At 34.8% G+C, this 24,182-nt stretch overlaps 4 protein-coding genes across 4 annotated transcripts; 2 read left to right on the forward strand and 2 right to left on the reverse strand.

Moving 5' to 3' along the window:
• Nucleotides 1–4,475: 4,475 nt before the first annotated feature.
• Nucleotides 4,476–5,436, reverse strand: LOC145802823 (uncharacterized). Its single transcript, XM_082895613.1, has 2 exons — nucleotides 4,849–5,436; nucleotides 4,476–4,763 (listed from the first exon to the last, which is right to left on the reverse strand). The coding sequence occupies exons 1-2, from the start codon at nucleotides 5,434–5,436 to the stop codon at nucleotides 4,476–4,478; spliced, it is 876 nt and encodes a 291-aa protein (XP_082751739.1).
• A 5,770-nt stretch (nucleotides 5,437–11,206) lies between these two features.
• On the forward strand, nucleotides 11,207–12,070 carry LOC145802824 (uncharacterized). Its single transcript, XM_082895614.1, has 2 exons — nucleotides 11,207–11,898; nucleotides 11,968–12,070. Exons 1-2 carry the CDS (start codon nucleotides 11,207–11,209, stop codon nucleotides 12,068–12,070), a joined length of 795 nt encoding a protein of 264 aa, XP_082751740.1.
• A 2,596-nt stretch (nucleotides 12,071–14,666) lies between these two features.
• Nucleotides 14,667–15,349, forward strand: LOC114273809 (14 kDa proline-rich protein DC2.15). Its single transcript, XM_028215631.2, has one exon. The coding sequence runs from the start codon at nucleotides 14,753–14,755 to the stop codon at nucleotides 15,185–15,187; it is 435 nt and encodes a 144-aa protein (XP_028071432.1). The 5' UTR covers nucleotides 14,667–14,752; the 3' UTR covers nucleotides 15,188–15,349.
• Nucleotides 15,350–17,213: 1,864 nt separating this feature from the next.
• LOC114273810 (cation/H(+) antiporter 15-like) lies at nucleotides 17,214–23,037 on the reverse strand. Its single transcript, XM_028215632.2, has 4 exons — nucleotides 22,498–23,037; nucleotides 20,795–21,241; nucleotides 18,888–19,550; nucleotides 17,214–17,946 (listed from the first exon to the last, which is right to left on the reverse strand). The coding sequence occupies exons 1-4, from the start codon at nucleotides 22,966–22,968 to the stop codon at nucleotides 17,308–17,310; spliced, it is 2,220 nt and encodes a 739-aa protein (XP_028071433.2). The 5' UTR covers nucleotides 22,969–23,037; the 3' UTR covers nucleotides 17,214–17,307.
• Nucleotides 23,038–24,182: the final 1,145 nt, after the last annotated feature.

Consider the following 24,182-nt stretch of genomic DNA (forward strand, 5'->3'; position numbering starts at 1 on the left):
AAAAGTGGCCTTAGGGTGGTCAACATTGGCTTTCAAGTGAGAAAAATGGGCGATGGAGGGCGATAGAGGAATAAAACTAGTTTTCAGAACAATTACTGGCCTCCCACCCTTCTATGGCCTTCTTAGCAGTGAAACAGAGGTCTCTGTCAAAAATGAACTCAAACCGATGCAAAATGGAGGTTCGGGGGCCGAAACGCGCAGCTCGAGGCCCCGAAAACTGACTGTTAGGCACCGGAAGTGGTGTTCGACCACGAAGTTGGTTTTCAGACTACAATGTCCCTCAAAAGGAAGCAAATAAGATACATGCCAAAAATCGGAGCAAACGGAGGCGGTTAAGCGGTCCCGAACCGAGACACACGGCCAACGGCTCCGAAAAACTGAAAACCGGACTCCAAACGGGCAAAATGGCCTACGACCACGAAACGTAGCCTACGGCCACTGAGAGATGATCTACGAGACCTCTCCCTCCCTTCGGGAAGAGAAAATGGAGAAAACAGAGCTTGGTTCGCAAACCGAGGCAAAGCATGAAAGAGTCCAGAAGTCCAGAAGCAAGGCTCGCAGCCGAGACTCTGAAACCTCTGAATGAGCACAATATGCACCATCACCGAGCGCTCAATCGGTGACGTCTGAGTCTTAAGGTCGGTCAAAAATGGGGTGTCTACAATCTACGGATGAGACTCATCACGTGTATGATGTCTAGTCTTGTTGCTGTCAGGTACATTAAACTTCCTACAATCTGCTTGTAGAGAGTGTTTTCTACATTCTTTCCTCCGGGATCCTTCATTAGCTTCAAACCAAGTTCTGTTGGTATGCCAAATGAGTTACAATTCTTCATCTGAAAACCTATCCAAAATCTCTTGAACATATTTCTTCTAAAAAATAAAGATACCAACAGAAGATTGCACAACTTCAATGCCAAGAAAGTAGTGCATCATTCCAAGATTTGTCATATCAAACTCTGACATCATTGATTGTTTAAAATCATCAAACATAGCCTTATCATTTCCTGTGTAGATCAAATCGTCAACATACAAGCATATAACAAGAAATTTTCCTCCAAGCCTAATTTTCACATAATGTGTATGTTCATATGGACATTTTTTAAAACCTTATAAAAATAAGCATATATGCAACTGTACCAAGCTCTCAGTGCTTGTTTCAGTCCATAGAGTGCATTTTTTTAATCAGTATACCTTATTCTTACTCTCTTGTTGTACATACCCAGGTGGTTGATCAACATACACTTGTTCTTGCAACTCGCCATATAGAAATGCTGACTTCACATCTAATTGGAAGATAGGCCATGAATTTTGTGCAACCATAGAGAGCACTTGTCACGACCTGCTCCCTGTACCCAAATGTTAATTATCGTGATGGCTAGTAACTAAAGTTATCTCCGGCCAATTCTTGAACAAATTAATAAATCGGAGTTTCTATTTTTATTACAAAATTTATTGACCAAAAAGGCCGATGTTTACATATAAAAATATCATAAAAGTGGTGTGTGTGTCTATTCTGCAACCCCGCGTCTAAGACTTTCCAAAAACTATTTTTGAATTGCATTGTTTCCTGAAAATTGGTAAACAACTATAAGCACATGGCAGAGTGAGAAATATTATGCCAAGAGTATATGGGACACAAAATAACCATGGATAGTTATGTAACTAAAATATTTAAGATACCTTAGTCTGAACAAATAATCATTTAAGTAGCAAAACTAAGATTATGTAAATAAATAACCATAATCACGGTACCGAACAGAACAGAACATAGGTCACATGAGTGACAATCAGAACAAAGATACGGATTCAAGAGGTAGCTCGTACGGATTATAGAGGTAGCTCTTACAATAGTGTAGCACTTATCTTCGCACAACACTTTGCTTCGCACAGAACAGAGGTCATTAGATCCATGACAACAGAGGGCCATAAAGTGATCAAACAGATGTCAATGGTTATCTAAGTCCCCCAAGGCATGGAACTCCCGTGGTGGTACTTACAAAACATAATTGTTTATAAGGTCGTAGTCAAATATTCTTTAAAATTTAAACAAACATATCCATGGATTTTATTTTAAGCAAATAGAGTTCAGAAATTAATCCACGTAACTGAAAATATTTATAAAATATAACTTCTATTAATATAACTAATAAAATACAACTTGTATAAAATAAATTATGGCAAGTTAAAACATGTGTAAAATATATTATGATAACTAAAGGTATAATATAACTCACTTTAATATTAACCCTTAGCCTTTACTTTTCACTATCACAAACCTTCTTACTTCTTACTTTCCTATCTCCACTATTCTTGTGTTTTTCTTCTCTTTTCTCTCTCTTTTCTTTTTTTCCTTCTTTTTTTTCTTTTTCTTTTGCACTGATCTTGATCTTCTCCCATTTATAGGGAGGCAAGCCCTGTCATTACCCACCACATGTCCACGACAATCTCCCTCAGGTTTGGATTTAAATCTCTCAGATCTATACTTATCTCATTAATTTTCTATAATTACATTTTGGCCCTAATTCTTTAAAATAATTATATTCCCCTTATTAGTATAAATTTACAGAATAATTAAAAATCTGGGTTGTTACAGCACTAGCCGAATAGTGTCTAGCCTTGCAACTAGAGCAAACACCTCTTTGTAATCAACACTAAACTCCTATCTGTAACCTTTTGTCACCAAATGTGCTTTATGCTTATTAACTTCTCCTTTCGCATTCAACTTAGTTTTGCAAACCCATTTGACATCGATCATCTTCTACCTATTGGGAAGATTTGTTAATTCCCAAGTGTTGTTTTTCTTAATAGCTTTAATCTCTTCATCCATAGCTTTTTGCCATTTTGATTCTTTGACCGCATCTTAAAAGACTATAGGAGCACGATCTGAAAAAAGAGCAAAATGTGTGAGTGGGTCTTCAGATTGATCAAGACCACTGACATGGTAATCACTCATCCATGCAGGTCTCTGTATAATCCGTTGAACTGGTTGTTATATCTTGTTGCCCACTTGAAAATTCATCAACTTCAGCCGCTGGTGGATTTTGATCTGTTGTAAGAATGAAACTTGTTGAATGTTGCTCATTCACCACAGGTTGTTGCCTCCTCTCATCATCATCATAATCAAAAGTTGCTAGAATTTGATGTCCATCACCATTATCATCCCATGACCAGATCTTTGTTTCATCAAAAACAACATCAGGACTGATAACAATTTTCTTAGTGATAGGATTATACAATTTGTAAGCTTTTGATTGATTATTAATACCAAGAAAAATGCATTTTTCTCCTTTGGGGTCTAGCTTTCTTCTCTTCTCATCTGGAATGTGAGCATAGACAATGCAACCAAAAATTTTGAAATGGTTAACGCCTGGTCTACGTCCACTTCATGCCTCTGCAGGTGTCATGTCTCGAACAACAAATGTGGGACTTCGATTCAGTATATGCATGTTCTAGTTTACTGCTTCAAGCCAGAAATTCTTTGGAATGTTCCTTCCTGCTAGCATGCTTCTCACCATATTTAGAATTGTCCGATTATTTCTCTCGGACACACCATTTTGTTATGGTGTGTAGCCTGGTGTAAGTTGCCTCCGGTTACCATGTATATTACAAAAATTAGCAAATTCTTGTGAATTGTAATCTCCGCCACGATCAGTACGAAGAGTTTTAATGGCTCTCCCAACTTCATTTTCTACAAGAGCCTTAAAGCTTTTAAAAACTGAAAAAGCTTCAGCTTTTTCCTGTAAAAAATATACCCAAGCTTTCTAACTATAATCGTCAATAAAAGAAATAAAGTATCGCTTGTTACTGTTGGATATCGGAGTAATCGGTTCACATATGTCGAAATGAATTAACTCCAACGGTCTATAAGCTCTTCATGCCTTCCCTCTTGGAAAATGATGACAATGATATTTGCCAACAATACATTCTTCACAAACTTTCGAGGAACAAATGATCAGAGGAAGGCCAGTCACCATCTCTTTCTCTTGTAATGCTTGTAATCCAGTGAAGTTCAGATGACCATAGCGAAAATTCCAAAGCCATGTTGAATCATTTACTTTGGTAAGGAAACAGGACTGAATATCATTCTTGATATTCAATGAGAACATTCGATTCGTCGTCATCTTGACACGAGCAATTAAACCTTTTTCCGGATCATTTATCTGACAAACACAATCATAGATAATGATCTCATATCCTTTCTCTTGAAGCTAACCCACACTAAGCAAGTTGCTCTTCAAATCAGGAACATAGAAAAAACACTAGAAATGGTTTGAAGAGTATTAGCTCGTGTTCGGATTTGAATATTACCTTTTCACATAACAGAAATTTTTGAATTGTCTCCGAATCATACCGTCGTTTGAAAAGATTCATCCAACTTTGAAAAAATTGACTTACTGCCACACATATGATTGCTGCAACCTGTGTCTATAGACCATAGGTTTTGGTGATTTTCTTCCATGGTATGACATGCCATTAAAAGAGTGGCTTCTTCTTCTTCTTCTGCAAAGTTGGATTGGTCTCCATTTTCTTTTTGCAAATTGGTGCAACATTCAGAACGGTAATGACCAAGCTTGTGACATCTGAAGCACTCAATATTTGATTTGTCCCATTTTGATTCATAGTCGGTTGACTGCTGATTTTCGCATCCTTTGCCTTTCCATCGGGGACCAAAGGTGTGATGATCTTCTGATCTGTAATTTGTGAGTTTGTTTCCTTCTCTATTACTTCTGCCTCGTTATTTTCCTCAGCCTTGACTTGATCCTTTCGATGTTGAGATTTCATCATTCATTGAAATTTTCAAGGCTTGCTCCTCTGAGGTTGTACGATTGACCCTTTGCTCATGGACCAACAAGGAACTCCGCAGTTCATCAATCAAAAGCTCATCAATCTTATTTGATTCCTCGATGGAACAGACAACATAGTCAAATTTTGTTGTCATCGATCGAAGAATTTTTTCAACTACTGTAACATCTTCCATTTTGTCACCATGGATGCGCATCTTACTTGCAATCACCATCATCCTTGAAAAATAGTCAGAAATAGACTCTTCCTTTTTCGTATGAAGAATCTCAAACTCTATGCGAAGAGCTTGAAGCTGGGCACGTTTCACCTTCGTTGTGCCTTGATACTTCTTCTTCATTGAATCCCAAATCTGTTTGGAAGTGTCTTTCTCAAGAATAGTCTCCAAGATTGCATGATCAATTGCTTGAAAAAGATAGTTCTTGGCTTTGAGATCCTTTAGCTTTTGTGCTGCCAACTCTGTCTTCTGTGTATCTGTCATCACTGCTCCACTTGCAGGTTCAGGAATACTTGTCTCCACCAGAGGCCAATACTCCTTGGATCTTAAAAAGTTCTCCATCAACATGCTCCAATGATCATAGTGACCATCAAAACGAGGAATAGCAGGTTGTACATAATTGTTGTCTAATGCCATGAGACGCTAACCTGGCTTTGATACCACTTGTAAAACCAAGCAAGTATATAAAAAACACAAGAGAGAAGTAGAGGGAATTCGGTACTTTATTCATTGAAGATTAGCTACTTAAATAGAATCATACAAAACTAACTTTGCTGAAAATAAGAAGCAACTAAATCACTACTACCAGATTCCTTTACTAGTGGGATACTCTTAGAGAATAGATGAACAACTGACTTCTTGTGGAATAAGACAACTAAGACATATTCAAAGCAAATTAAAAAAAAAAAAAAAACTCTCAACAATATCTGCCCCCTTTATCTTAAAATCCTGACTCCGTCCCTACCTACATTTGATTAGACTTGTTCGGTTATGAAGTTAACAATTGCCGACAGTCAACTGACTGTCATGAATATAAGTTTAAAATAAAAAGCTTATAACACTAATTGATTTAGGTGAACTAGCATAGGATCAAGAATTCGCATCATAGAGCCTCTTAGGTCTGGTGTTCTTTTGTGGTGCCAAACAACCCTCGTAAACTCTGCGGGTTAAATGTTGACCATGCATTAACCGTCCTAAACACACATTTAATTATAAAGTTGAAGCATTTCCTAACACCAATTTATTTTAGGTGAGCAAGATTGTTAGGTTATGAGAAGTAATCAGTAATATCTACTAAAAATTTTATTCAAGAATATCAATGTGTGGTCTAAATTAAAAGAGGCACCAAAACTACTGATTTAAACAGACTTATATAGGCTCTGTGTCAAGAACAAGGCAAGGTTGGAGTTTCTGTGTCAAGTGGTATCAAGCTGGACTTATATAGGCTCTGATTTATATACATTCAAGATGAATGGTGGTTGGATTCCTGTGATCAGAAGGAGGGTGGTAGGAAATCAGGATGGTTTTTGCAAGAAGACAAAGGTGATTACCATTTTTGTGGACAACATCCTTGGGTCCATGGATGCTAAAGGATTATTCAGTCTTTTTAGAAAGTTTAGCGTGGTCAAGGATGCGTTCATACCAGGAAAGAGGAGAAGAGTTTTAGGTTCCAGATTTTATTTTGTGCAATATGATTGTGATGTGGCGGCAGAGATGGCGATTGAGAAGGGTGATGGTTTGTGGTGTGATAACAAGGCGCTGAAAGTTAAAAAGGCAGCAATGACAGGATAATGGGATTAAGCAGTCATATGCAGAAGCATTAGTGAGAGGAGGAGTACGTGACAGTGGGAAGGTGGTGATCAGAGCTTATAAAGAAGGAAACGAATGGCTTTACGAAAGTTTAGTGGTGAAGTTGAATAGCTTCTTAGTTGTGGAAGTGTTCAAAGCAGAACTACATAACAGGGGAATGAGGGATGTTATTGTTAGGGACAATAGAGGAAGAATAGTAGTGATAACTTTTAATTCTGTTCAACAGATGAAGAAAGGGAAGGAACAAGTAGATAAGTGGGGTAAGAAGTGGTGTGATTCAGTTGATGAGTGGGGGAAGAGCCAGTTTGAGGAGCAAGAGAGATGTGTCTAGTTAAATTGCTTTGGCATACCAATTAATCTTTGGACTGTGACGACTTTTAGAAGCATTGGCAGCTATTGGGGGACTATTGTTCAATTCCAAGAGGATATTACTAGCCCACAAAATTTCCACCATGGAAGAGTACAAGTAATCACAAGATGTATGGAGTTGATTAATTCGGTAGTCTTTTTGGAATTCAAAGGTAAATCTATACCAGTAAGGATCTGTGAAGAACTACCAAAGTGTTTGTTTCCTACTTCCAATGAAAGCCGAGTGAAGGAGATGATGCAGTTGAAATCTAAAGGTTGTGAGACTGTGGAGGTGGATCAGGTGTCTGGCAATGGTGGGACAATAAGGTGTGATTACAGAGGTATTGTAGCAAGGAAGAATGAGGTGGTTGGTAAAGATGATGAGGTCAGCAGGGTTCAGGAAACAGTGGCTGGTAGATCAGATGTGATACGTAGGGGTTATGATGGGAAGTATGAACCAGATGAAGTTATGGTGGGTATGGGAAAGGGTAAGGTAGGCGCTGGGTCCAAAGAAGAGGGTATGAATCAGGAAGTCAATTCACAGCAGATAATGATGACCAAAATTCAAAAATTGGATGGGGTTGTTGACAATACTGGACTTGCAAGTGCAGTGAATGGGCCGGAGGGGGTCACACCAAATATAAATTTGGAAGTAATTCTTGAAGGCCTGCAGGTTGGGCCTCAGCCTAGCAGATTACAAGTTGGGTGAGGCTCGGATTTGAGTGACTGTATGGCCCAAACACAACTCAGACCATCTGAGGCCGATGTCTCCCATTTATCACATTCCATTATGGTTAAAAGGGCTAGGAAAAATTCAAAGAACAAGGCAGCAGTTGGTACTAAAGGTAATATATCACAGCAGAAGGGCATAGGGATAAAGAAAGGCTCCTGCTCTGTAGGCGGCCTTAGCAAACAAAGAAACATGGTTGGAAGGCTTGGTTTTCAAAGAGGGGCACTATTCAGAGCTTCAGCAGTAGCAGCTGCAGCTGCTACTTCTTTGTCTTCGTCTCAGAGTCATGCAACACAAAGGAGGAAAAATTTAATAGAGGAAGCACAATCAACAGTGAAGATTGGAAAACTGTTGGGTTTGAAATGTCAAGGTAAAGAGGATGAGCTAGTCAACAAGATAGTGGAACTTGAAGAAAGTGATTTACAAGGAATTGCAGGTGAGGAAGGGGCAGTAAGACCTTAACAGGTTGTTAAGTAGGGGACTAAGGAGAAAATATAAGTTTATTATGCAGATTTTATCTTCGAATGTTAGAGCGCTGAGAAGGTCACAAAAAAGGGGCAAAATAAAGAATTTGGTGAAGGATAGAAGAGTGGATGTCTTACTTTTACAAGAAACCAAAAGGAATTCAATGGAGGAGCATTTTGTGAGATCCATGTGGCCTTTTGAAGAGATGGGTTATATGATGGTGGATTCAAAAGGAAGTGCAGGAGGGTTGCTATGTATTTGAAGGCCACAAGTGTTTGAGCTAAAAGACTGCTGCAGCAGTAAGCACTTCATTCTACTCTCAAGTACCTTGGCTCAACATTTTGATTGTGTGATTGTTAATATATATGCTCCAAATGAGGTGTTGGGGAGAAAGAAGCTATGGGATTCCCTTGTGTGATTACAACCCCATTTTCCAAATCCATGGTGTGTGGGTGGTGATTTTAATAAAATCATATTATTGAGTGAGAGGAAAGGGTGTTCAAGAAGAGAGAGGGGGATGAAGGAGTTCAATGAGTTTGTGGAACAGTTGGAGTTGTCTGATTTGCCTATGTTAGGCAGAAAATTTACTTGGTGTAATGCATTGGAAGGGGATAGGTGGAGTAGGATAGATCGTTTTTTATTAGACTCCCTTTGGATGGAAATTTTTTCATTTAATCAATGGGGATTACCTAGAACAATTTCAGACCATTCTCCAATTTTGTTGAAGGAATATGATGGGGATTGGGGTCCTAAGCCATTCAAATTCATTAATGCTTGGACATCATATCCTACATTCTTGACTAAAATCAAGCACATTTGGGAGGTCACACAGGTTTCAGGATGGGCAGGGTATAGATTAATGAGGAAGCTATCCTCCTTACGGGGTCACTTAAGGGTGTGGAATAGGGAGGTGTTTGGTAATATTGATACTATGTTGAGGTCAGTAGAACAAGAACTACATGAATGGGATTTGAAGGCAGAAATTAGATCTCTGGATGTGCTGGAAACAATAAGAAGGAGAGAGGTTAGAAGTCAGGTATGGAAGCTTAGTAGGGATAAGGAAAGAATATGGCATCAAAAGTCTAGATTGCTGTGGGTTAGGTGTGGTGACAGAAATACTAGATTTTTCCATCTTATGGCAAGTAGTAGGCAAAGAGTGAACTTGATAGATTTTGTGACAGTGGGGGGAGTGAGACATGAGGATCCAACTCAGGTGAAACAAGCAGTGCTTAGTCATTTCAGAAACCATTTTGCTGAAAGTTGGACTTCTAGGCCACAAATTTCTGGACCTTTTGTTACAATTTCTCCGGAGGTAGCAGTGGGTTTAGAAGCAATGTTTACTGAAGAAGAGATCTGGGCAGCTATTCAGGATTGTGATGGGAACAAGGCTCCTGGCCTAGATGGTTTTAACTTAGCTTGCATTAAAAAATGTTGGGAAATAATGAAAGGTGATATATTGCAGATGATGTATGAGTTTCAGACAAATGGGAAGCTGGCAAGGGGTGTTAACAGTTCTTTCATGGTGCTCATACCCAAAAAGAACAATCCCATAGGCTTGGGGGACTATAGACCCATCAGCTTGGTTACCTCGGTGTATAAGATTTTGGCCAAGGTGCTATCTAGAAGATTAAAGAAGGCCCTTCCCTCTGTGATAGATGAAGTGCAGTCAACTTTTGTCAGTGGTAGATATATCTTAGATGGGGTGTTAATTGCAAATGAAGTTGTGGATTGGTGGAAAAAGTCTAAGAAGAAATGCATTATCTTAAAATTGGATTTTGAGAAACTCTATGATTCAATAAATTGGGAATTCTTGTTGGCAATGGTGAGAAATTTTGGATTTGGTGTCAAATGGATTAGGTGGATGAAAGCTTGTATCTCTACAACTATGGTGTCAGTTCTTGTCAATGGTGCACCTATAGAGGAGTTCCAGCCACAAAAGGGGTTAAGGCAAGGAGATCCCCTTTCTCTATTCTTGTTCATTATTGCTGCAGAAGGGCTTAATTTGCTACTTGCTAGGGCTAAAGTACTGGGTTTATGTAGGGGTTCTACTGTTGGTTCCAATGACGTGAGTGTTTCGCATCTCCAATTTGCTAATGATACTATTATATTCCGTGAAAGGGGATATTGAGGATATTTCGAATATTAAGAGGGCGTTGAGATGTTTTGAAGTGATGTCTGGGTTAAGAATTAATTATCATAAAAGCATAGTGTGTGGTGTGGGCTTCCAAGAAGATCAATCTAAGGAGTTTGCTAGGGTTTTGAATTGCTTAACTAAGAAATTACCTTTTTCTTTCCTTGGTCTCCCTTTAGGGGCTAATCCTAGGAAACAGAGTGCTTGGGACCCAATTGTGCAGAAGGTCAAGAAAAGCTGGCCTCTTGGAAGAAGAAGCTTCTTTCCTATGCTGGGAGATTGACCTTGATCAAGTCAGTCCTTGCTAATTTGCCAATCTATTTTCTTTCTCTCTTTAGAATGCCTGAGGGTGTTGTTAAAGCCTTAGTCAAGTTGAAGTCATCTTTTTTGTGGGGAGGGAATGTTAATAAAAGGAAAGTGCACTTGGTCAAATGGAAGGAGATCACAAGTAGTAAAAGTCAAGGAGGTTTGGGTGTGAGAGACTTGGGAGAGGTGAATGAATGCTTGCTATTGAAGTGGTGGTGGAGGTATGGTAATGAAGATTCAGCTTTATGGAAAACTGTGGTTTGTTCAAGGTATGGTAGGAATGGAGGAGGTTGGCTTCCAGATCTGAACTCTTCAGGTGGGATGTCCATAGTCTGGTTGGACATTGTGAAATTGCTCTCAGAAAATCAGCAATTGGGGGATTTCTATGGTAAGCATTTTAGAATTAAGGTTGGAAATGGAAGGAGAATCTTGTTTTGGCAAGATAAATGGCTTAACAATAGTGACCTGAAGATTCAATTCCCTAGGCTTATAGTCTATCCACTGAGAAAGAGGAGACCCTTCAGCAAATCAGTGCTAAGAAGAGTAATATGGGGCTGTGGCAGCTTAAATTTAGAAGGCAGTTATTTGTATGGGAAGCTGAAGAGCTGTAGAGATTGATGGAGTTGTTGGATACATCTACAGTGCTGAGGTTTGATTGTGTTGACTCTTCCTTTTGGTTAGCAAATAGTTCAGGCCTTTTTTCTGTCTCTTCGGTGAGAAGATGGTGGGATGCTCAAATAGGGACTGGTCAGGTTGTGCCTAAAGAGGTATGGGTCGGTTTAGCTCCGCCAAAAATGCAGTTCCTTTGTTGGTTGGCTTGGAGAGGCAGAATAAAGACTGCAACCTTCCTTCAGAGGATTGGGGTGCTACCTGTTTCAGCAAATAATATGTGTGTGTTTTGCCAAGCTGAGGTGGAATCCTTGAATCATGTGCTTATGTTTTGTCCACTGGTGTGGAAATGTTGGTCTCAAATGATAAGCTGGAGTGGTCAGGTTTGGGCAATCCCTGGATCAGTTCAGGACTTGTTACAGTGGTGGTCTGCTGGTAAGAGTAAGCGTTGGGTCTCTAGATTATGGGAGATAGTTCCAGCTGTTATGTTATGGTCAGTTTGGAGATTGCGAAATGAATGTATGTTCAAAGGTGTACAATCCATTTTTGATAATTTTTGTGATAAAGTGAAGGTACAGGTTGCTCTATGGGTAAAATGGAGTTCGGAGGTTGAATATTCAGTTGATCATATTGTTTGCAATTTCAATCAGATCAGTTTGTCTGTTCAGACCCTTTGCAATTCTGCTTCAGGTCCTCTACTGTAGGGTGCCTGATTCAGCTGCTTCAATGTGTGAATGGTCTGGTCTGGTCTGGTTTGATTCTGTTTCAGGTCCTCTGTTACGCTGATTGTTGTTGCTGCTTTGATTCTGCTTTGGTGGAAGTCTGTTGCTAGGTTGATCTTCTGTTGCTCTGCATCTGATATGGTCTACTGATTTGTGGATGCTTCAATGGGATGAAGGTCAATATGTTAGGTGGTTATTTAGGCTGTATACTGATCTACAGTGTTGCTCCAATTTCTACTGCTAGTTTAGCTTGGTTCTAATCAGTTTTGGTTCTTGGAGTCTTCATTCAGGAAATGTGCTGTTGAGGGCAGAGGTGTAGTCATTTGGATGCAGGGGAGCTGTGCCAAGTGCTGTGTAGTCTGGGGTCTTGGTGACTTCTTTCAGTAAGGACTGCAACTGGTTTTTTGGGTGGTTTGCTGCTTAGATAGCTCCTTTTTGGTCTATATCTAAGTTGGTCTGCTGCTAGTGGCTGATTTGCATCTGGTTGGTCTATTTTAGTAGCTAGGAGGTTGGAGCATGTCTATCTGCTGCTGATTTTGGAAATTAATTATGAAGTGTTGAAATTGATCTGCTGCTGTTTGTCTATCTGTTGCTGCTGTTGCCTATCTGTCATTTAGGTGTTGCTCATGCTTTGTTTTGTGTTGTTGGTTTCTCACCAACTTGGAGGTTGGAGCTTTTTCTAGCTCCAAGCTCCTCTTTATTGATGTTTTGCCTTTCATATGTAATTTATATATGGTTCATCAATAAAGATTTCTTTTACCGATCAAAAAAAAAAAAATGTATGATCTAAATTCATCTATGCACAGATTTTACAGCACACCATCTCAACCACACCTCAAAATTCTTGGCAAATTATTTATTTAATTTTTTGGAGCACTGTTTTTATTGAAAGAGCAAACGTGGGAATCTTTTCTATATGAACTCTAATAGGATTTGACTTTTAATTATTTTTCACCACAAGAAAAACAAAGAGCCAAACAGCAAAAGAAGAATGTTTCTGGAAGCCATAAGATCTCATAATTGATCTGAAGATTTTAATTTATGCATGTTATTGAGTATCATTAATAAACTCTTTTTTTTTTTTAATTTTTTTATCAACAAAAAAAAGACTTTATTGATGGAAAGATTATGTACAAACATAAGATCATACACTAATAAAAGTGAGTGGATACCGTGACAAAATTAAACCATCTCAACTAGGTTAATATTACGAAACTTACCCAATCATATATCAGCATACCACCAGGTAGGTGGTGAGACACCAACCAACAAGAAGGAAAGCAAACAAAAGCAAAGGGGGGAAGCACAGTGAAACAATCATGGCCTCATAGTAACACCCAACAAGCACTGCCCAGTAAAGAATAACATTAGCACTCTGCCACCAATGCAAACTCTATTTTGCTTCATGTTTAAAATGAGGTCATTGATTAAAAAATGAGCTAATTTAGGTGATGACTTCACCCAAATTGCAACTCTAGTCTTCTTGACCAACTCAATCACTTCATCAAGGCAAGGATTTTAGTCTTTAAATAAACGCTCATTTCTGATTAATGTGAGTAACATTAATAAACCTTAATGCTATGTGAATGGAAAAAATCACAAAAGAAAATTATAAGTGATTCAAATTTATTTCCGATTGATTTTTCTGTATACACCATAATCTTTTGCAGGTTGCGATAATAACATGTTTAATCATTTATTAGAAAAAAAATCTTTACAATGTTTGAAAGTATGAGGGACTGAAAATTAGATCAATAATTGATTAATATTTTAGTTAGTAAGAGAGAGAAATGAATTTTTTTTGAAGCAATAAATGTTAGTTGTTAATTATTAGATTAACACTTATAAGAGAAAATCTCTTCACCGTTGACAAAGCACTAAAGTACTTGCGCTCCCTTAATTTAATCTCCTAAGAGGAATTAAACCCATGACTTCCTTAAGACTAAGTCTTAAAAAAAATATAATGACCAATTAAGTTAGACCTAGTTGGTTAGAGAGAGAAATGAAATGACAGGCAGTCAAAGCAGAAAACTCCAAACTCTATAATGCAGGGGGCTTATCCTCCAGTTTGCACCCTCCGACTTGTTTAGCATATCCCAGATTTCCAATCCACTCTGCTCACATGGCTGTCTCTATAATTTTTCCAACAATATTTCCAAAATAAATAAATAAATAAAACAGATATTCTCGTAAATCAATTTTATTATGAGTATATCCATATTATATCAAGTTTAAATTTATACCATATATTTAATTTTTAATTATTTTAATGAGTAATTTTTTTTTTAATTGCATAGCAATTTTATTATCATTTTTTTTACATTCACTTCATAAAAAAAGGCTGCTTAATATCACCTATTTGCTTCATTAACTGTTTTACAATTATCTCAAAATGAAGGAACCAATCAAAAGTATCCACATAGCAGATAATACAAAATAGTGACAAAAAAATAGGGACATATAAACTTTTTTAAATAAAAAAGAGGTTATTAACAGTATTAGAGTGTCACAATAAATTGTTTACGTAGTGTTCTTGACAAATAAAAAATCGCAAAGCATACTAGTTCGGCAATCTTTTATTTCTCAACTGCTACTTAATAAAAATGAGTACACATTACGTCATTGATTAGAAGTATCACGTTAACAATGCTAGATAATATTTAGAAATTTTTTAATATTACCCATTTAAAAAAAAAAACAAAAAAGAATATGTCATTATTTCCATCTATAAAAGCCTAACGCACTTCACCATTTCCATCACACCCAACATTCTCTCGAAAGCGCACACAGCCTAATTTCCCAAACCATTCAAGACTTTTTGGTGTCATTGAAATGGCTTCAAAGGCACTAGCTTCAACTACTCTCCTCCTCACCCTCAACCTCCTCTTCTTCACTCTAGTCAGTTCCAATTATGTCCCATGCCCACCACCACCATCAAAAACACCCAGCCACCACCACTACCCATCTCCTCCTCCAAACCACTACCCATCTCCTCCACCAGCCAAGGCCACTTGCCCTACAGACACCCTTAAGTTGGGTGTGTGTGCCAACTTGCTCAATGATTTGGTGCACCTAGTCGTCGGAACCCCGGCGAAGACTCCTTGCTGCTCCCTCATTGGGGGACTTGCTGATCTTGAAGCTGCTATTTGCCTTTGCACTGCCATTAAAGCTAATGCCTTGGGGATTAATCTTGATGTTCCTGTTTCTTTGGGCTTGTTGCTGAATTACTGTGGAAAGAAAGTCCCCACTGGCTTCCAATGTGCTTAGAGCTGCTTTTGTTTATTTCTCTCACAATGTATTGTATTTACAATAACTAATTATGGGTATTGGAATGAATAATTTCTTCAAAGGAAAAAATGTAAGCAATGTGTAATGGGTTCTATTGGAAGGGTTGATCCCATCACTATAAGAAAAATTATTGTCTTGCAATTTCCATTTCTCATTCATATGCACAAGATGTGGGATTGACTTGTGAAATAACTATATATATATATAAGGAATTTCATATAGCGAATAATATAGCTTACTTACATCGATTCAACAAAATAAAAAGTCTATCACTATAAGCTTATTCATAATTGTGAAAATATAATTTTCAAACCTTTTTATGAGTATTTTACATGAAAATTTTATAAACTTAGCATTTACAGTGAAAATAAGAGTTAGAAGATTACTCATTAAAAAATTCCATACTTGTTGGTGCACCACATGAGCTCGTTTATTTCTAATAATTGTGCATGACATGGTAAATAAAATTAATATACTTTCAATCACATAATATGTGAGAATTTTAAATTATAAGAATTTTAAAATTAATATTCTCCTGTCTTATCATGAATCTTGAAAATTTCAAGATCAGAGCAAGAGAACAAAACTGACCATTTTTTTTTATTAAGGACAAAAGATGCCTTCCATTATGTGGGGAGACAAATGATCCCATCCAATGTTTAGATAGAGAGATAGAAATATGAGAAACACCTGCGATATGTAATTTATCATTTTTAAAAAATATAATTTGTATTTGACAAGTATTAAATTTTAATTTATCAAACATTTTATCATGTGGGGTTAAATCTCAATATCACATCACTAATAATTATTTAAAAGTGATAAATTAAAAAAAAATATTGCATTATTGATAGAAAATTTAGGAAAAACACACATAGATCAATCAATCTTCGACAAGCAGTGCTCAAGACCTGTAGGATATTGAGTCAATCTCCTTATTTGGTTTCAATTTTCAGGATTTATTTTTTAGAAAATTAAAATTTTTTATTTTTCGTATTTTTTTATTTTTACTTATATTTTTTAATATTCTAAGCAAGTTTTTTAATTTTTAAATATACCTAACATAAATACACTTTAAAAATATAATATTTGTGAAAAAAATATTTAGAAAATTCACTGAATACCAAAAAAAAAAATTTAAAAAATGAGAATCCAATACATTTTTTTGTATTATTGTGTATTTATTGATTTTTTAAAATATTTTTTTACAAATATTTTATTTTTTCGATATATCTAAGTAAGGTGCATTTAAAAAAGTAAAAAATTGCTTAGAATTTTAAAAATATTCACTAAAAATAAAAAAATAAAAAAACAAAAACTCTTCGTACTTTTTATCTCAAAAACTACTCTACAAACACAAACCAAACACACCCTCAATTTTTAGAAAATTGAAACGAAACACACGGAATATTTTTTCAAAAAGATAAGATAGTGTTTGGTTCATTGGAGTGAAACGGAATGGAATGCTCATTTATTAAAATATTTACTTCAATGTTTGATTGATTAAAAAATAATGACAAAATATATTGCAAATAAAGTAATCATCCATCCTTTTAACACAATGGTCATCTATATACGAGAGTCCAAAAAATAATCACTCCCTTCTATTTCAATTTATTCTAATGAACCAAATACATAAGTTATCATTTACAACATTAGCTTTGTTTTAATCAACATTTTTCTATGATTTCTTAAAAAATGTGGCTCATGGCATTGTTCTGTGGACCATTACTAAGTCCACGTTTGGCAAAAAAAACTGTTTTAGTTAAATTTTTGGAGTTGAAATCTTTTTAACTTGGGATTAAAAAATTCATTTGATAAATTTATTTTGACTTTTGTAAAATAAAAAGTAAAAATAATTATAATTTAAATATATCATTTTATTTTAATGACTTATTTAGTCTATTTTATTTTTTATATCTTTTTTACTCTCAACTGAAATAGCCAACAAAGCCTAAAAATATCAAACACAAATGACATGCAAATTTTGGTCTATGACAAATAATTGATACTATCAAAATTTAAAAATTTTCAATATTAACTGATATAAGAATCGATACTGTTAAATATATAACTGTACATCATTCAAAATAATATTTTTACGAATTAAACGAAACCGGCCCGCGGGGCGGCTGCTGCTGCCGCCGGTTCATCTGTACACTAAAATTACCATAATTCTCATTCTCATGGCTGGGACTATCCGGAGTTCCAACCCCATCCATATGCCCCATTCCAACATACTGTTGCACCACCAACACCGACACTGCCGCCGCAAAATCCGACGACGCCAACAAATCCCCGATCGCTCCCAGCTCCGGGCACTCACTCCAGTCCGTCAACCCCGCCGTGAGCGGCGATATCATGCCCTGACCTCTACCGACTATGAAGAGGTCATTTATTGTGTCCACCGATCTTATCGCCGCCACGGTCTCTTCGCCGTTGTTTACGACACGTTCGGCGTAGATTATGGATTCGTCGCTGGCTGTTCGGGCTCGGAACTCGTTTACGTAGTCTTCGTCGAGTTGTTTTTCTCGGTCGTTGTCTGTGACGACTGTGAGGATTCGAGGGTCGTTGGGTTCGCGGTTGGGTTCGATGGTTGATTCGATTGCGTCGTCGCCGGGGATGAAGCGCATTACCGTTAGGTTGATTGCGGGGTGGTCGGACATCCTCCATGCGTACGATAGTGCTTCTCTGTCGTCTGGTCCGCCGAAGAAGAGAACTACGATGTGGTGTGCTACCTACAAATTTAGAATAATTTAAAAAAATATACTTCTATGCACCCGCCTTATCTATTTTAAAGGCAATTTATGCATAGAATATATATCAATTAAAATCTGATTAAGTTTTAAATAATTAACTCTGAATTTGTAATATTATTGAAGTTCAAAAGTGTTATATTACCAAATAAATGTCAACATTTCATTTATTTATTTAATTTTAATAGTAAATTACACTTGTAGTATCTCTGGTTTCCCTGTTATGACAATTTGGTAATTTTAATTGTAATTGTTTGAATTTTACCTTTAATTTTTTTAAAACTGTAGAAATTAGATTAAAATAAAGAGATAAAATATAGCATTCATTTTTTTTTTTTTTTGAAATAATTGAAAGGTTGATGTCCAATTTAAAATGATCAATTCCTTTACAAACAAAGTTTTAAAAATAAATTCAGATTATTTGAGTGCGACCAGCTGTGAGCCCCAAGAATAACCCCTTCTCTTCACATACTTAGAAACTAAATTTTCTATTTTTGTTTTAATTTATGTTTACATGATTTTTTTTGTTGAAAAAATTACATACAAAAATATATATATATATATATATCAGAATTTAACCATTGTAATAAAAAAATTTCTAAATTTTTAATTTATCAATTTAAACTCTACTATTTTGATTTGATTTCAATCTAAATTATTTTTTTATTTCCGTTAAGCATAACCGACGGAGAAAAAAATATTTTAATTATTACGGTCAATGAAAAAAAAAAGAAATTTTAGATATTTTAGGTAAACCTATATTGAAAGTGTTTTAAAAAGTGATAAATTAAGTATTTTAAATATTTTTCATATCTTTCTACGTCATCATTCTCAGTTTTAGAAATGAAAATAATAACAATAAAAATAAAAATAATAATAATAATAATAAAGATTATAAAAATTTTGATAGTCCGAAACAGTACCTGGTTAGCAGACAAGCGTGTAGTCCCGCTCAAGCCTCTATCCACAAGAATGCCAATAGAACACGGCGCGTTCGCCAAAACATTCTGATTAATAGCCCGAAAAGCCGGGTTGGTCGCCTCCATCTCCCCATCCACAGTCTGTTGCTTATGAAACGGAATTATAACAAACGCCACTCTCTTATCCTCCGCCACTCCACATATATCCTCATGCATCGTCGAGTACGGCGATATCGCCGTCAACGGCTGCACCGAAACACACCCAACATGTTGTTCGAAATTCTCGAACGCATTGATTATGTGATCGGATTGTGCTTGTGTCCTGTTCAGGGCCGGGCGGCCCGATTTACGGGTGTTGTGGACGATGAGCATGGCCGAGGCCCGCCCCGTGAGCTCCACGAGGTGGAGGACGTAGATGCATAGTGGGGATTTTTTTGTGGGGTGAGAGGCTTCCATGAGGTTGATGATTGTTGGGACGTTGCGAGGGGTGTGAATGCAGACTAGGACTCGGAGTTCGGCGTCGGGTTTCGAGCGTTGGATTGATCGGCGTTTGTAGGGGACGAAGCGTCTTGCTGGTTTGTAGATTGAGGTTACGATTGGGGTTATGATTGCCGTCATTACTACGGCTACGATTACTAGGATTGCGAATGACTTGTCGTCCAATACCTGCTCCGCATTTGTGTTTTCACAATGTTAAAAACTTTCCAGTAGAATTTTAGGCATGAAAAAAGAGACAAATTTTGTTTTTGTTTTTGTGTTTTTGGTGTGTGATGCTAGTTAGGCTTAAAAATTAAATTTATTTTTCAAAATTAATAATGTGGTAATTTATTTTTACGGTGATGTTATACGTATTAATTGATATATTAATTAGTGTACAACATATGTTATAACATTGTCATTTTAAAATTATAACTTTATTTATTATACAAATTACAAAGATCTAAACATTTTAAAATTATGCTACATCTTTCGTTAGAACCCTAATTGGCACCCCAATTGATGTATATAGTATTATTCTTATTTTTATGTGTGTGTATATATATATATGTTTTTAATTTTCTTTAAGATTGCCATAGAAATTAAAGTAAAAATTTGACTCCAACGTTTTTTTTGTTTTATAATTATTTTAAATTTAGTGATTGTTTGAAAAACTTCCAAATAAGTCATATTTTTTAGAGCTGTGTTGTCTCTACTTATCTTTTTTTTGTAAGTTATGTCAATGCTTTTTACCTTTTCAATGTTGTATAAAAGAATCTGAAAAGTAAATTAAAAAAATAAAAATAAAAATAAAAATTCCACTATTTTTGTATTATTTGTCTTTTTTAGAATTTTTAAAAGAACTTTTAATTTTTCTGTTCATAATCTAGAAACCTAAAAAAGTTAGCTGTTGGCTTTTTATTTTTTTATGGGAAAATTAAAACTCAGTGTATTTTTAATTTTTTTTAAATGAATGGTAAAATTTATAAACATTAATAATTATTTTTACTGATTTGTAAATATTTTATAAAATCCCACTAATATGTAAATTTTTCCTTTTTTTTATTTGTTCATTTATATTTACTAGATATGAGATTAATAAGTAATTAGATTACTACACAAGTCTCTCCATAGTTTAAACTTTATTATTTATTTATTTATGTTTGAAATAAAAAATCTTAACTAAGTTTTTAATTAATTTATAATACTTATATGCTTATTTTTTATTTTTATAATTTTTTTCATAATTCAATAAGTTTAAATTAAATATTTTAAGAAATTAATAAATTTGATGAAATAAATAAATTTTAATTTATATATTTATTTAATAAATTCAATCGATAATTTAAATATTAAATAAATATTTTGATAGTAAAACAGGAGTAGAAAGTAAAATTGATCCTAATTAAAAGGGTAAGTGGAGAGGGTGGTACCTTTTGATCCCTACCAACATTAAGCACAATCATCTCAACAAGCCCTTTGGTATTCATCAACAACCCAAGAGTAAGCCCCTCATAAAAATGCATCTGATAATACAGAGCAACTAGCAAAGTCCCTGCAATTTTCCCAACACAAGCAAGAATAATCACAAGAATCAAGTACCCCCATGTCAAAGCTCCGGTGATCGCCAAAATGTTAGTCTTCAAACCACTCATCGCGAAGAACAGAGGAAGCAAAAGCCCCGAAACAAAGTCCTCAAGCTTCTCAATGAGTGTCACACCAAGCGGACCATTCGGAATTATCAATCCAAACACAAATGCTCCAAAAACAGAGTGTGTTCCAATGGCATCTGTGATGAACCCAGAAATCATAACTCCTGTGAGAATCAAACATATGTAGAATTCGCTGATCGGTTCGCCTTCTGGTGTTCTCTGTATTACCTGTGGGAAATAAAATAACTCTGTAACACGCAATTTGGAAGAGAATTTGGAGAAAGAAGTTCTTTTTCATTCATATTTGAGTATAATTTTGAGTAAAAATTTAATAAATGGTAACGTTGTAAATTTAGAAACTATTACATCAGCCTAAATTATCTTAGAAATTCGTGTAAAAAAATTAGCCTACCTTGATTTGGATAAAAAATTGAGTAAAAATTAATTTTTGTATAAGTAAAGGACACTCAAGAGACTTTGAATTTTTTAGTCAAATTTAAATTTTAGGGGAAATTTTAAAAAAAATATGTGAGAATTTGACTCTTATAAAATAAATCTTGATTTTAAATTCTATTAATTTAAACTCAAATTTTATTTGTTTATTTTTAATATAAAGATGTGCCTATTTTCATTAGATAAAATTGATGAAAAAAATGACATTTTAAGTATTAAACTCAATGAAAAATAATGTTTCAAACGTTTTACGTACATGACTAAAATACATTTATTTTTTTGAGATTTTTAGTTTAAGGTCTCTAATATTAGAATTTTATAAGATAAAAAACATGCAACAGTTTTATAGTAGTTGAGATCTTTCAACATTTTCACAGAAGAAAAATTTTCAACTCTTTACAGGGAAATTTATTTTTCCATAGAGAAATTTTAGCTCTGCACAGAAAAATTTGACAAGACGAAATTTCTCTAATAATATTATTGAGGGACCTTAACTTATAAGAAAAAATATATTGGAGCTCTCCTAATATATCCAAAATAGATAGGAATGTTTCACTAATTTTTTTTTTTTTTTATCGGTTTTACTTAACAAAAGTATGCAAATAGTTTAGATTAAAAAATTAAGATTTAAATTGATAAAGATAAAAACTCAGCATTTATTTTATTACGGTTTTTTTTTTTTTTTTGGTAATTTTTCTTAAATTTCATAGAAAAAATTAGAAATCAGTAATAATTTCACAAAATATTTACAAATTCATGAAAAAATTTATAATTTTAATTTTTAAAGTTGATAAAATTTACCACTAATTTAAAATTATTTTTAAAAACATACACTTGATTTGCAATTTTTCTAATTTTATATTATATAGAGTAAAGGGTAAGTATTGAAAATGTCGTAATACCTGTTACAAAACTCTAATGTCACATTATTCCTAACTTGTAAAATTAAAACCCTATTAATCACTATTACACGCATGAAAAACATAAATCTCAAAATTATACAAATCAAAAATTGTTTTTTCAACACTTACCCATATGATCAATGGCCGAATGAAGAAGATACATAGCATCACAAAAGCTATGCTCGAGAGGATGACCCATAGAGAAGCCAACGATGAAGTGTCGTTTTCAGATAAAGCAATGGCGAAAGCTAAGAGAATCCAAGCGCAAACATCGTTGATGAGAGCCGAGGACATGGCGATTCGGCCGATCTCCGTGTTGAGGAGTTTGAGCTCAGCGAGTATTCGAGCAAGTACCGGGAAAGCGGTGACCGAGAGAGCGACGCCGAGGAAGAGAATGAATGTGCCTTGTTTGGTTTCTTGGGATTTTTGGTGGAGGATGAACGAGAAAGAAATGCCGACTATGAAAGGGAGGATCATACCGGCGATGGCGATCGCTAGGGCTTTTTTACGGGTACGCCGGAGAACGGCGAGGTCCATTTCGACTCCCACGAGGAAGAGGAAGTAGAGTAGACCTACGTTTGCCATTGTTTCGAGTACCATGACACTTCTTAGTGGAAATATTGTATTTGCGAATTCCTCATGTTGGCCCAGTACTGATGGACCTAGTATCACTCCACCCTGGAAACATTGAGCAAACCCACAAATTATTTGAAAATTTTGGTCCCCTTTGGAAAATTGACTATTTTAATAGATTAAAATATTTATATTTGAGAAGATTGTTACATTTTTTTATAATTAAATTTGATATTTGTAAGAGAAAAAGTAAAATGATTATGAATTTGATATGACAATTTGTCTTTTTGACTATTTTAATATATTTTATATTTTTGTGAATTTTTTTTTTTTTTTTTTAAAAAAGCAGCTTTGAAGGGGTAAAGTGAGAAAATAATTGTGAAGCTTAGATATACCATGTTTGTTTCTAGTTTTTTGAAAATACTTTTGAGAAAATTTTATTTTCTTATTTTTCGATTTTTTTTTTTTGTTTTTACTGAGTTTTTTTAATATTTTAAGCAATTTTTTTTTTAATTTTTAGACATACCTAACATAAATATACTTAAAAAGTATAATTTTCGTGAAATTTTTTTTAAAAAAATTTACTAAATACTAAAAATACAAAAAAAAAAAGCAAAAATTCAATATTTTTTTTTTTTTGTTTCGTATTTTTTTGTATTTATTAATTTTTTTCACAAATATTTTACTTTTTAGATACATTTAAGTAAGGTGTATCTAAATTAGTAAAAAAAATGCTTAAAAATTTAAAAATATTCACTAAAAACACAAAAAAAATAATAAATAAAAAAACTAAATTTTCAGAAAACTAAATTCAGAACACTGAAACATACTGGTACCCTAAAAGAAACCAATTCAGAATATAAAAAGTCTCACTTTAATGCCAATTTTTTTTTTTAAAGTTAAAATTAATTTTAATTATTTTTCATTCTGTCCTAGTTTATTCATGTATTAAGATTCACACCAATATATGAATATATTTTCTCTGATTTTGTACTCTGACTAACACTTTAGGATTGGTTAACCCTATCTGTTTCCCAAAACATAAATGGATTTTCATGTAAATTTAATTTCATTTGTTTTTCAACTAGGAGACTTAATTCGTTAATTTAATAATAATGTTTAGGTTTTCTCATTTTATGTGCATTTCACATGTATTCTGTCAGTGTCTAGGGTTTTCATTATATGTGCATTTCATATGTATTATGTTAATTAATCCGTATTAAGAGTTCAAATGATTTTGA

The sequence above is a fragment of the Camellia sinensis genome, chromosome 11 (genome assembly GCF_055761805.1).
Source record: "Camellia sinensis isolate YWXY chromosome 11, ASM5576180v1, whole genome shotgun sequence".
In the NCBI taxonomy this organism is placed as follows: domain Eukaryota; kingdom Viridiplantae; phylum Streptophyta; class Magnoliopsida; order Ericales; family Theaceae; genus Camellia; species Camellia sinensis.